Source organism: Lissotriton vulgaris, chromosome 8, assembly GCF_964263255.1.
Source record: "Lissotriton vulgaris chromosome 8, aLisVul1.2, whole genome shotgun sequence".
Lineage (NCBI taxonomy): Eukaryota > Metazoa > Chordata > Amphibia > Caudata > Salamandridae > Lissotriton > Lissotriton vulgaris.
The window spans coordinates 1,357,343,055-1,357,357,434 of NC_141696.1; the positions used below are offsets into that span (position 1 = coordinate 1,357,343,055).

At 49.4% G+C, this 14,380-nt stretch overlaps 1 protein-coding gene across 1 annotated transcript in view; it reads left to right on the forward strand.

Moving 5' to 3' along the window:
- The first annotated feature begins 9,783 nt into the window (after positions 1 to 9,783).
- Positions 9,784 to 14,380, forward strand: part of GPR83 (G protein-coupled receptor 83) — a 259,542-nt gene continuing 254,945 nt past the window's right edge. Inside the window, exon 1 of the mRNA XM_086933499.1 lies at positions 9,784 to 10,170. Coding sequence (XP_086789625.1) covers positions 9,784 to 10,170 — 387 coding nt within the window. The remainder of the gene's footprint in view (positions 10,171 to 14,380) is intronic.

The window sequence follows — 14,380 nt, forward strand, 5'->3', positions numbered from 1 at the left end:
CTATCCAACAAGAACTGCTGTTGTGAGGCTGCTGCATCACTGAAGAGGAAAACCCTGATCGCCCCAATACAACTGCTGAAGATCCGCTACTGCAGAGGACTTGACCTGGTGGCTACAACTGATCAATCTGAACCTCTGTCACATCTGGCCCCGAAAGCCTCCACTGCTAAAGATGCAGGTTACAGCCATATCCTGCTCTCTACCTCCCCAGTGGGTACTGACTATCCCCTAAAAGTAAAAAAAAAAAAAAGCTCTTTAACTTGTGGGAGGTAGCCCAGGAGGGAAAAGGTTTTGACATTTTTCTAGGATCTCTGTGAAACATGCTCAAAGTGTAGATTGCCAAGAGATCGACTTGCTAGATTGGATAACGCCTGGAAACCTTTTAGGTTTGTATAAGATTGCTTGTCTGTCTTTCCATATATCCTTTCCTTGTACCCTAGCCACCAAAAGTGAATAGAAGGTGTCAGGTGCGGCATACAACACTTTCCACAAACCTAGAAAAAAGTGACATAAATAAACCATGTTCAATTCGGTTCACCATTTGTGAATGAAATAACATATCCTCCGAAAACGAATGAATAATGCTATGGTGCAGTAGAAACCTCGACCTACAGCAGGAAGCAAGTTGGTCCTGGTACAATGTAAGAGAAGGAGTGATGTGATTAAATTGCATTTCAATGCATAGAAACAAGATATGTCTTTTTTTTATATTGAACCATACATCTTAGTGAATTTTCAATGATATAGGCAGTAGATATTTGTCAAACTACTTTGAAATATACCCCCTTGCTTTTAAAATCGCTTTTTGGGAAACTAACGATTTATTAAAATAGAAAAGTTTTATATTATTGTTGAGAGGAAAGTCCTCTGTATGGCATGTGAAGCTATGCCTTTGTACATCTTCTGTCTAGCTCTGTACGTTTTTCCCTCAGGGAAGCTAGAGAACATGCAAGCTTATTGTAAATACTCCTGTTTTAGCGGATGTGAGACATCATAAGCTAGGCTGTCACCGTCACCTCCACCCAGATTGTGAGTGACTGGCAGGAGTAGCAGTGTAAGATTCTAGTAAAGGACATATGATTTTCCACCTGGTCCTTGGTGGGGTACACATACTACCCCGCCCCCTCTTCAAAGTTTGTTCAGCTCCCCCACAACTGGAGGTCTTTGGCTTCAAGATGTCTGTAATATCCATGGGACTTCCTGCCACATGTGCGTATGGTTTCATGAGTGTGCTTGGTCGAGTCAGTAGTGGCGTCCACTTGTTTCCACTTATGTGTGTTTTGCACATGATGGTAGTTGCCTATGTGCTGGGAGGCTAGTATCCCTCTTGGACTTTGCAACCTGCTCCTACAGATCACCTGTCCACCTTCCCAAGGGATTTGACTTTCTTGAGTGGAGGCAATTAGCCACCAGTTCACTTTGATGTAGTCACTGCTCCGATGCCAGAGTTTAACATGCCCGTACCCTGTTTGTGATCACCATCCTCCAGTGAAATGACCTGTGTATTGAGTCATTTCTCATCCACCTGGTCCAGGAGGGAGAGCCTGGGCTGCATGAGCAACCAACTGATCACACTGGAGGTGCACTCTTAAGGTTTGGAGGTCTACACTGAAATTCAAAGGGTGCAACATCCTTGATTGGCTAAGCCAGAATACCAGCGAAGGATACTTACTGGTTTCTACAGCTAGTACTTGATTCAGCATTTGACTTTACCACTAAAGACGTTGGCAGCAAATGGCTGTTGCTAAGTTGCTTCACTTATCACAGACTCGGCTAAGTTCAGGAAGCCCAGAAGGGAAGCCTCAATGGAACCTGTGGAAAAGGAGGGACAAAGACATCGTCAAGCATCAATGGGAGCTTCGAGAACTACTGAATCAAACCTTGGTAAGGGGTACTATGCCATCAGCTGGAAGAAGTCGCATTGATTCTGGAACCGTTGAACGCATCTATGTAGAACAAGCAATTCCAGAGACATTGCAATTTGAACCCCCGTCACAGCCCCTTTGTCCAGGTCAGTAGCCGGCTGGTCACTGGCACCATTACAGGTGTCCCACATCTGTGTGTGTGTCAGCAGCCATAAATTCTTAACAGGGATTACTGGTTTCTGAGACTCATGCTCCCTGTCCTCTGACCATTCAAGCAAAACCCACTATCACCAGTTAACTGTTTTACCTGTCAGATGCTGATGAGCATAAAATCACTGCTAGTAGTAACTTTACAGTCATATTTGCTGTTTTACTGACTCCGCCCCCTGTATCAGTGAGTTGGACATGTAAATCAATACTTTTGAGTAACTGAATAGTCAAAAGTAATAAACTTACTCAAAAGCGTAATAGTAAATTTACTTGAGATTAATCTACAAGTGTATTTTGACCTTTGTGAATAGGGCCCGATGTGCTGTTGCTCGTTGTCCTCTTATTTGAATATCCCTCTTGCTCAGCCTGGAGCTATATTTCACAGTGAGTGCATTGAATGGTATTGGACATTTTACTTGCCAATGTACCTGACACTATTTAGAACAGGCTCTGATTTTCATAAAACAATAATGAATGATTAACATCTAAAATCGCAGACAGATGACCTAGTTTGAGCTGTGTATAAATAAATCATATTCAAAGCTCTCGTTTTTTAGGTCTTGCTGAACCAACGCGCATGCGTTGTTCTGCGAGATTATAGTGGGCAAAAAAGCTCTTGAAACCAGCGAGGATTGTCCCCAATGCATGTAAGTTACTCAAGCGCGACGCTTCCTTCTATTCCGTGTACTCCCACCGGTGGCAGCAGGGCCATGACTTTCTCCTCCCAGGGCTGGTATACTGGAGGTCTGCAGGGACCACCACCTGCAGTGTGGTGTGCAGAGGCGTAGTCCTGGTCCATCTTCTTCTTGACCATCCTCCGCAGATCAGATCATACCACCTGGCCTGGCATTCCTGCCTGGTGCGCTTGATGGGTGCAACAGCATTGACCTTGTCAGCGATCTTCTCCCACATGCAAGTTTTTTCAGCTATGCTGGTGTGTCTGACCAATGCGCCAAACAGCTGCGGCTCCACACTGATTACTTCATCTGTAAGGATCTTATTTTCCGGGTTAGTGAACTTTGGATTCTTTGGTGTGGTCATGGTGTGGGATGTTTGTGATTGAGAGGGTGATGGTGTGTATGGAAGAGGGTGTGTGGGTCTGATTGTGAAGTGGGTGGTGTGGGTGTAGATGTGATAGGTTGTATGTGTGCAGGTTAATGGGTGCAGTAGGTGATGTGCTAGCAGGCTCTTCTTTTTGCAAAAAGGTATGTTGCAAAGGATGTTGGGTTGTTTGTGTGGACCCTTTTATTGGTCCATTTGTGGGTGTGGCTTAGTTTGAGTTGGTGGTGTGTGTGTTATATGGGGGGTGTGACTTTTGCCCTCTGTTTGGCTGTTTGTATGTGGCCAGGACATTGTTTCTCAATGGTGTGTACACAGGAGACATGTTTAGTGGTGTTGTGCGACTGGTTTACAAAGTCCTTGTGCTGGTTTAGGGGTTTGCGTTATGTGTGTGGGTCGTACTTGTTTGTGCGGGTGACTTGTATGGGCCGTTGGGGGTGTAGGGGGGTTCGCGTAGACTTGATCAGGGTGTGTGCATGTCGTATTTGTGCGTGTGGGTGACTTGTACGGGCCGTTCGCGGTCGCTTGAGGGGGTTGCGTGTCGTATTTGTGCGTGCGGGTGACTTGTACGGGTCATTGGCGTGTGAGGGGGTTTGCGTTCGCTTTAGGGGGGTGTGCGTCTCGTATTTGTGCATGCGGGTGACTTGTACGCGCCGTTGGGGGTGTGGGGGGGTTCGCGTAGGCTTGATCGGGGTGTGTGCGCGTCGTATTTGTGCGTGCGGGTGACTTGTACGGGCCATTGGCGGGTGTGGAGGTTTGCGGTCGCTTGAACGGGGTGTGTGCGTGTTGTATTTGTGCGTGCGGGTGACTTGTACGGACCGTTGGCGGGTGTGGGGGTTCGCGGTCGCTTGAGGGGGGGTGTGCATGTCGTATTTGTGCGTGCGGGTGACTTGTACGGGCCGTTGGCGGGTTGGGGGGTTCGCGGTCGCTTGAGGGGGGTGTGCGTGTCGTATTTGTGCATGCGGGTGAGTTGTATGGGCTGTTGGGGATGTGGGGGGGTTTGCGTAGGCTTGATCGGGGTGTGTGCGTGTCGTATTTGTGCGGTGACTTGTATGGGCCGTTGGCAGGTGTGGGGTGTCGTGGACGCTTGAGGGGGGGTGTGCGTGTCGTATTTGTGCGTGCGGGTGACTTGTACGGGCCGTTGGAGTGTGGGGGGGTTCGCTGTCGCTTGAGGGGGGTGTGCGTGTCATATTTGTGCGTGCGGGTGACTTGCATGGGCCGTTGGCATGTGGGGGGGTTTGCCGTCGCTTGAGGGGGGGTGTGTGTGTCGTATTTGTACATGCGGGTGACTTGCACGGGCCGTTGGGGGTGTGGTGGGGTTCGTGTAGGCTTGATCGGGGTATGTGCGTGTCGTATTTGTGCGGTGACTTGTAAGGGCCGTTGGCGGTTGTGGGGGTTCGCGGTCGCTTGAGGGGGGTGTGCGTGTCGTATTTGTGCATGCGGGTGACTTGTACGGGCCGTTGGCGGGTGGGAGTGTTCGCGGTCGCTTGAGGGGGGGTGTGCGTGTCGTATTTGTGCGTGCGGGTGACTTGTACGGACCGTTGGGGGGAGAGGGGGGGTTCGCGTAGGCTTGATTGGGGTGTGTGTGTGTTGTATTTGTGTGGTGACTTGTACGGGTCGTTGGCGGGTGTGGGGGTTCGCGGTCGCTTGAGGGGGTGTGTGTGTCATATTTGTGCGTGCGGGTGACTGTACGAGCCGTTGACGGTGGGGGGTTCGCAGTCGCTTGAGGGGGGTGTGCGTGTCATAATTGTGCGTGCGGGTGACTTGTACGGGCCATTGGGGGTGTGGGGGGGTTCGCGTAGGCTTGATCGGGGTGTGTGCGTGTCGTATTTGTGCGGTGACTTGTACGGGCTGTTGGCGGGTGTGGGGGTTTGCGGTCGCTTGAGGGGGGTGTGCGTGCCGTATTTGTGCGTGCGGGTGACTTGTACGGGCCGTTGGCGGGTGGGGGGTTCGCAGTCACTTGAGGGGGGTGTGCGTGTGGTATTTGTGCATGCGGGTGACTTGTACGGGCCGTTGGGGGTGTGGGGGGGTTCGCGTAGGCGTGATCAGGGTGTGTGCGTGTCGTATTTGTGCGGTGACTCGTACAGGCCGTTGGCAGGTGTGGGGGTTCGCGGTCGCTTGAGGGGGGTGTGCGTGTCGTATTTGTGCATGCGGGTGACTTGTACAGGCCGTTGGCAGGTGGGGGGATTCACGGTCGCTTGAGGGGGGTGCGCGTGTCGTATTTGTGCGTGCGGGTGACTTGTACGGGCCGTTGGCGGGTGGGGTGGTTCACGGTCGCTTGAGGGGGGTGTGCGTGTCGTATTTGTGCGTGCGGGTGACTTGTACGGGCCGTTGGGGGTGTGGGGGGGTTCGCGTAGGCTTGATCGGGATGTGTGTGTGTCGTATTTGTGCGTGCGGGTGACTTGTATGGGCCGTTGGCGGGTGTGGGGGTTCGCGGTCGCTTGAGAGGGGTGTGCGTGTCGTATTTGTGCGTGCGGGTGACTCGTACGGGCCGTTGGCGGGTGTGGGGTTCACGGTCGCTTGAGGGGGGGTGTGCGTGTTGTATTTGTGCATGTGGGTGACTTGTACGGGCCGTTGGGGGCGTGGGGGGGTTCGCGTAGGCTTGATCGGGGTGTGAGCATGTCGTATTTGTGCGTGCGTGTGACTTGTATGGGCCGTTGGCGGGTGTGGGGGTTCACGGTCGCTTGAGGGGGTAGTGCGTGTTGTATTTTTGCGTGCGGGTGACTTGTACGGGCCGTTAGCGGGTGGGGGGTTCGCGGTTGCTTGAGGGGGTGTGTGCATGTTGTAATTGTGTGTGCGGGTGACTTGTACGGGCCGTTGGGGGCGTGGGGGGGTTCGGGTAGGATTGATCAGGGTGTGTGCGTGTCGTATTTGTGCATGCAGGTGACTTGTACGGGCCGTTGGCGGGTGGGGGGGTCGCGTACGCTTCATCGTGCGGTAGACGGGTGGTATGTGTTGATGCCGCTTGCTGTGAGGCGATGATTACCGTTCGAATCATTCTTCATGAGCGACTACTTAGGGCCGTACGAATCGCGTACAGGCTTTCCGAACCGGATCGTACTAGTGTGGTTGAACTGCATGTTTACAAATCGTACGGTAGGATTTCCAATGCTAATTCGTACGGGTGTTCGACTGTGGTTCGTACCGTTTGCTGAGATTCGTACGTAAATCGGCGGAAATGGATCGTACTACGCAGGTCGCACTGTAGTTTCCCATTCGTACGGATTCAGCTACGAATACGAATCGTACGGCAGAATTTTTTTCCGGATCGGAATCTGCCCCACATGTGTTTTTGTTTGACTAACCAGCACCTTTAAACACGCCTTTCACGTTTGTTTTCAACTATTTTTCTCTTTTGCTTTAAACATTGAAAGCACTAAAACGGTAAACCCTTGTCTGCTTTCTATCGCCCTTGGTCCAGAAAAAAAGTCTCTCCTATTTTACCGTGTTCAAAAGGTTTGCTTTATTATTGTCATGGAAAGGCTCTCTCTTGGAAGGTATGTATGTCACTGTAAAACTGTTCTGTATAACTTTTAAAGTAATTTTAGCAAGGCGTTGCTTAAAGAAATGCGTTACTACATCTATTGTTAAATTGTGGGAGTGATGGTGATTAAGGAGATTGTCTTTCTGAACATTTGGAACATAATGTAAATGTCAAACGGTCCTTAAGTTCGGTCGGATGTAGAATAATTGGTAGTTGGTGTCTGTCACTTAATTAGAAAAATAATGAGTGGTCTAATTGTGCCATATTACGGTTGCCTAGGAAAACACTCACAAAGGAGACACGCTTGTTATAAAAACAAGGAAGGATGTTTAGTTAGTGCCCTTGCTGCATAGTCTGGATTGTGCTGCAAGAAACCTAGCCCAGGGACTTGCAGTGTTCAATTTTCAAAAGACTACTTAAATGTAAATTGGCTTTAGTTTAGGCACATGTCTGCAAAGCTTACATGTGCTGAAAGTTGCTTGCAACTGCTCTGTTTTTAGCAAATTTAAGACTTAAAAAAAAAATCATAATTATAAATGGTAGCATTGTGACATCTTGAAACCCCGCCTGGCTCTCTCACATAAAACAAGCTGCATGTGATCCAGTCATGGAGCACACCCATAGAGGTTATTAGCAGGAGTATAACATACCAGACCTTTTTAGTACTACATTATTAACGATTGCGAGGTATAGTTGTCCAGTACAGTTCTATGCGCTACCATACATGTTTCAACAGATGACTAGTGTGTCAGTATTTATCAGTTATATATCCTGTTCCACTGATGCATCTTTTGCTTGAATTCAGATACATTTTACTATGTTTCAGAAATCAATCCACTGATGTATAAGTGCTCTTTTAAATCAATGTCACAGTATGAGACCAGATCGGTTGTGATTATTGGAGAGGTTTCCAAGTGCATGCAACAGCTTTCCAGAAGTAGAGCCAAAAACGCTACACACAACTATAAGGGCTCTACGCGATGGGATTGATTTTAAGTTCGTGCTATTTCATGTTTCATATTTTATACGCTCTATCTCTCACAATCATATCTATATCCCTCCATCCCCTGCAGTCTTCGGCATAGATGCTAGAACAGTGAAGTTTCTTATTATTAGTCTTTATTCCTTGGCTTTAAGTATGTTTTCGGACAGACTTTGTTAGTGACCCAATAGTGAAGCAAAAGTTTCTTAACTTATGCCTGGTGACTTTTGGCAGATTCGATCTTCTGAGTTTGTTTTATCTGTGTTAGGATGGATATGTTTGGCAGCGGCTTTTTTTCAAAGTTTGGTATTTTGCAAGCCTTTAAAAGCTTCAAGTTTATTCCAGGTGACCTGTAACGTTCTAGCATCTTGGTGCTTGTTTCCCAGTGCACTGGGCATTGATTCTTAATGGTTTGGTCGAATTTCCTGGCCAATTCCATTTAATCCTTGGGGTTTCTGATGGTCGGATTCTGTGGGGGTACTGGGTCTGTTGCCAAACATATTAACTTAAAGTGGTCCATTGCTTATTGTTGTTCTTGCTTATTGGTTGCCTTGTCAATCTAATTTTCTTGCTTCTTATTTTAGTGTGTGTGGCCTTTCCTTCCTTCTCATGTTTGTCCCGTCTTTCGAGAAAAAACATTACTGTGCCCTTATTCAGAACCTCGTTGTCTCTTCCTGCTCCTTCTTTTCTGTCTCTGGACATCGTGTGTATCCCTCTGCCACCATCCTCTCTTTATTTCTCAGTTCATCCCATACCCCGCTGCCGTTTCCCTCTCTGCATCCCTCAGACCATCTCTTTAATCTCCCTGTTAACCTTTCAGTCACTCAATGTCTCTTCCTCTCTTCGTCTCCTTCTTACTCTCCTAGGCAATGTATTCTCTACCAGCACTGTGTATCCTTATTTCAAACCAGTCTCTCTCGCACACCTGCCACTCCCCCAGACCATCCCTTTTATGCCTCTCATGCATTTTATTCTCTTATTCTATTATGACATACAAAGTTAGATAGGAAGCAAACTTGTTTCCCTGGCTGCATTTGTGTATTTTTAAACTGAAACATGGACAAATGATGTGTCTATGTTGTCAGGACTGCAAGCTCAATACCTGTGCATATTAAATGAATACAGTTAAAAAGAATGAAATGTGTAATGAAGTTCAAATAGCTAAAGATGTGCACAAGTGTCAATACCACAAGACTAATGTTTTCAGTAGAGCGTGGTATTATATTATATGTGCCTGGTCACTCACTAAAACATACAGACATCAAAACACGAGTGCAAATTTTTCAGTTAAACTCATTTGGAAACATAAAAAATGCTAATTATTTTTTACCCTCCCTAAAATAAAGTTGTTATAAATGCTTATTAGATGAGAAAACCGTGATTTGGCTAAATATGCGTATCCTTGTGTAACTTAGCTGGTGGTGCTCATGTAAAGCGCTCCATACCCTTCGGGTCGAGTTCGAGCTATATAAAACGGCAAAAAAATATACACAGAAAATACATCAATATGTAAAAAAAAAAAAAAACATAAAACCTGGAGCCCTAATCGTATCAAGGAGAACAAAAACACATGCAACAACAAACTGCTCCCAAGAGCAGCGTTTAATGCCAGGCAGCGACCAGCACTGAATACAAACGTGCTTCAGAGAAAGTAGGCGCCTTTCCTGCCTTCCCTCATCTGGTCGGCGAACGGGCTTTGCTTCTGGGATTGCGCTGGGTACATTTGAATTAATACCGAGAGTGGGAGTCAAGTCTGACAAGCAGGAGCGTCGGGGTGAATGGGGGAGGGGGAAGTGATTAGACCTGTGTCCAATCGCGCGGGCTCCTGGTTAGGAGCGGCGCGCGCCAGAGATATAAAAGTGCTGATAAAGGCTGCAAAATGACAGCCCCTCACGAGACGGGCCGGCGGAGCGCTCCGTCTGCGGCGCGTGCCGATACCATCGAGGCCAGGCGCACCAATATCCTGCTCCGGCGCGCGAGGGTGGGATATGAGCACTGCTCGTGATAAGGAGGGGCGGCTCCCCGCTTCCGAGGTCAGTTTATGAAGAAGAGTCCAATGTGGTTGGGCGATTGACAGTTCAACCTCTGGTCTTCGTGCATCTAGGCGCTCAGCATCCCATGAGGGTTTTTTTCTTCAGGCAAAAGTAAACCAAAAAAACCCCAAAAAAGTTGTGCTTCAGAAAATGGTTACCCGTGTAGTATGGTTGTCTTTTCCATACCTGGCCATGGCGTTGGAACGTACCGGGAGTTCACCTTACAACTCAACTTTCCAAGGGTCCTTCAAAGTCCAGAATATATCGAGCTTGTTTTCCTGGGATAACTACACGCTGGCCGACTGGAGCAGCCTGGTGAACCGGAAGCGGTACGGGACGGAGTCTCAGAACCCGATGGTGAAAGCCCTCTTGGTCGTGGCATACTCCTTCATCATCGTCTTCTCCTTGTTTGGGAACATGCTGGTGTGCCACGTCGTGATCAAGAACAAGCGGATGCACTCTGCCACCAGCCTCTTCATCCTCAACCTGGCCGTCGCCGACATCCTGATAACTCTCCTCAACACCCCCTTCACTCTGGTAAGGGTTCGCGTATGCACGCTTCCATACTTGTCACACCAAACTGCACCCCTTATCCACTTCCAGAGGGAGCTGAAATCGAAAACCCATCTCTTCAACAGCACCTCTTTAGAGGTCGTAGGTTAACCACCTGGTGGAAGTACCACACCCAGAGAGTTCCATCCCACTCCACCACGTTCCCACCTTCAGCTCTGCTACTATGCTTAGTTTCCTGCCCTCTCTGCAAGACTCACACCAACACTATTTCCGTCTCTACTGTAAACCACTGTATCCGTCTTTAAAGCAACTGGTGCTCATGTACAGTCTCTGATACCTTCGGGTCGAGTTCGCGCTTTAAACAACTGCAAAAAAAACCTCTTGATGCTGTTTTCCAGATCCCTGGATTACCCTTTGTTAGCACTACCTACTGTACACCCCCTGCAGTGTACAGTACTTTTTGGTTTCTGGCTAACTTTGTTCTAAATAAATCATATTTATTTATCTATATTTCTCTCTAAATGTATATATGCAGACAGGCATATACACTTTTGCTGTAGTTATGGTAGGTCAGAGTTTCACTGAAAAGGCAATGTTTTTGTTTTCTTAACACGTTCAACGCCGTTCGACAAATCTGCACAAACATTCCGCCCAAAAATAATCATCTGATTTGAGTTCGGTATAGCAAGTTTCATGTTGATCCATCAAGAGGGAGACAGAATGGAAGGACGGAACAAAAAGTGAAGTTTCCCATTTTAATTCCCATACAATTCTTTGTTCTCATGTGCAGAAAAAACGGCTGCATTGAACGGCAGGAAAGTCTAAGATTAATTGAGGAAGTCAAGTCAAGTCAAGTCAAAGAATTTATATAGCGCTCTACATACCCAGAGGGTCTCAAGGCGCTTGAGGAGGGGGGGGGAATTACTTGTCAAATATCCACGTTTTAAGATGCTTTCTGAATGCTAGGTGATTCTGAGTAAGGCGAAGGTGAGTGGGAAGGGAGTTCCAGGTTTTAGCTGCCAGGTAGGAGAAGGATCTACCTCCCATGGTGGTTTTGTTGATGCAGGGTACAGTGGCAAGGGCTTGGTTGGACGATCGAAGCTGGCGGGAGGGGGAGTAGAAGGACAGTCGTGTGTTGAGGCATTCTGGTCCGATTTCGTAGAGTGCTTTGTGAGCGTGGGTTAGGAGACGAAAGGTGATCCTCTTATTGACGGGTAGCCAGTGGAGGTTTTTCAGGTGACCAGAGATATGATCTTTACGCGGGATGTCTAATATGAGCCTGGCTGAGGCGTTTTGGATTCGTTGGAGTTTTTTCTGGAGTTTAGCGGTAGTGCCGGCGTAGAGGGTGTTTCCGTAGTCCAGTCGGCTCGTGACCAGGGCGTGGGTGACCGTTTTCCTAGTTTCGGTGGGGATCCAACGAAATGTTTTTTTGAGCATGCGAAGAATGTTGAAGCAGGATGAAGAGACGGCGTTGACTTGTTTGTACATCGAAAGTGAGGAATCCAGGATGACGCCCAAGTTCCGTGCGTGGTCTGTCGGGATGGGTGCTTTTCCAAGGGCTTCTGGCCACCAAGAGTCGTCCCATGCGGAGGGGGAGGTACCCAAGATAAGGACTTCTGTTTTGTCAGAGTTCAGTTTCAGACGGCTATGTTTCATCCATTCGGCAACTTCTTTCATCCCTTCGTGTAGGTCAGTTTTGGCGGTGTGAGGGTCATTAGTGAGTGATAGGATCAGTTGAGTGTCGTCCGCGTAGGAGATGATGTTGAGGTTGTGTTGGCGTGCGATGGTTGCGAGGGGGCTCATGTATACGTTGAAAAGGGTGGGGCTGAGTGAAGATCCTTGTGGAACGCCCCAGATGACTTCAGTGGCCTCTGACTTGAATGGTGGAAGGCGGACTCTCTGAGTTCTTCCGGTGAGGAACGAGGTGATCCATTTTAGAGCTTTTCCTTGGATTCCGATGTTTCTGAGGCGTTCTAGAAGGGTGTTATGGCAGACTGTGTCGAAGGCTGCGGAGAGGTCGAGGAGGTCCGCTGTGGGTTTTTTCAGAAGGGCGCTGAGTTCTGCGTGTTTCCAGTTTTCCGGGAAGGTGGCGGAGTTGAGGGAGCAGTTGATGACGTCTCTGAGGTGCGGTGCTATGATAGAGTCTGCTTTGTTGAAGATGTGGTGAGGGCATGGGTCTGTGGGGGATCCTGAGTGGATGGAGTTCATCAGGCGGATAGTGTCCTCAGTGGAGATTGGGTTCCAGTCATTAAGGGTGTTCGAGGGTGGTGAAGGTCCAGCAGATGGTTGGGTGGGATGGTCTCCGGGTTGGTTGTCGAAGCTGTTGTGGATGTCAGCAATTTTGTTGTGGAAGAATGAGGCTAGGGAGTCGCAGAGGGATTGAGAGGGGGTGATGTCGTTGGAGTTGGCCGAGGGATTGGTGAATTCCTTGACGATGTTGAAAAGTTCCTTGCTGTTGTGGGCGTTGCTATCTAGTCGGTCCTGGAAGGCGGTTTGCTTGGCTTTTCGGATCAGTTGGTGGTGTGTGCGAGTGGCGTTTTTGAAGGCTTCCTTGGTGCTGGTGGTTGGGTCTTTTTTCCAGGCCTTCTCCAGGGAGCGGCAGAGTTTCTTGGATTTCTTAAGATCATCGTTGAACCAGGAGGCTTTCTTGCTGCCAAGTTTGATTTGTCGTTTCTTCAGTGGTGCTAGGATGTCGGCGCTGTTGGATAACCATTGGGTGAGGTTGGTGGCGGCTTGGTCGGGGTTTGAGGAGTGGGCGGGGGGCTTTTGAAGAAGCGATGAGGAGATCTGGTCGATGGTGATTTTGTTCCAGTTTCTTTGCAGAGTTGGTTGGGGGTGGTTGTTGGGTTTGGGCTTGTTGTAGGAAAAGTGGACGCAGCTGTGGTCAGTCCAGAGGAGAGCCGTAGTGTGGCTGAAGGAGACATGGTTGCTGGAGGTGAAGATAGGATCGAGTGTGTGACCTGCGATGTGGGTGGGGGAAGTGACCAGTTGTTTAAGTCCGAGGTTGGCGAGGTTGTCCAACAGGGTGGTAGAGTTATGGTCGTTGTTCTTTCAAGGTGAAAATTGAGGTCTCCTAGAAGGATGTAATCTTTGGATGGGAGGGCGTGTGGAGTGAAGAAATCCGTGATGTCTTCACTAAACTGTGCGCGGGGTCCTGGAGGTCTGTAAAGGAGGGTGCCTCTGAGTGTGGTTTTGGGGTCGGTGTGAATCTGGAAGTGAAGGTGTTCAGAGTTGGCGAGATTGACGTCAGAGCTGGTTGAGATGTGGATGGATTTTTTGTGGATGATAGCGATTCCTCCTCCTGTGTGGCCGGTGCGGTCCTTGCGTATGATCTTATAGTCTTCTGGGATGGCAATGGTGATGTCTGGGGCGGAAGAGGCGTTCATCCATGTTTCTGTTAGGAAGGCGAGGTCCGGAGAGATGGTGTCTAGTAGATTCCATAGGTCAATGGCGTGCCTGTGGACCGAACGGGTGTTGAGTAAGATGCATTGTAGGTTGTTGGGGTCGGGAGTCTGTGGGGTGATCGTAGCGGAGTTGTTCTTGGTGCCGTCGAACTTGCAGGAGTAGCAGGAAAAGGGTCCATGGGTGTGTCCAGGAGCGGCTTGGACGCAGTTGGGGGAGCGGCCGGGATTAAGGGCTAGGAGGGTGGTGGCATCGTAGGTAATGCGGGAGGGCTGGGCAATGCGAGGGCCAGGGGGTATGGCGCTGGGCGCGGTCCAGGCGCGGACGGGCTTACCTTTGGCGCACCTTCGGCGCGGCTGGGGCGCGAACGCTGCGCGTGAACGCTGCGCGCGGGAACAACTGTCATATATGGGTAGTGGAGGGGGAGGGGCGAGGGCGGCTCAGCTGGGAGGCGGGGCGGGCTCCAGAGGGCGACCACAACAACCAAAATGGCAGCGGAGGGGTCAGCGGAGCGCAGCGCTTGGGGCGAAATGCGCAAAAACTGATACAAGTACAATAGCGCTTTGAAAATGCAATTAAAGTAAAGCGGCAAGCAGGGCAGACTGCAGGCAACAATAGGAGGCAGTTAATCAAGAAAATGCGGAACAACGATACCACAGGTCGCCAGGGGAGCGACCACTCAGCTCGAGAGCGAAGCGAGTCACAGCGCGTTCAGGTCACGGAGCGCTGTTTGTAGGCAGTGGGAGGGCGGCTCAGCTGGGAGGCGGGGCGGGCTCCAGAGGGCGACCACAACAACCAAAATGGCAGCGGAGGGGTCAGCGGAGCGGAGCGC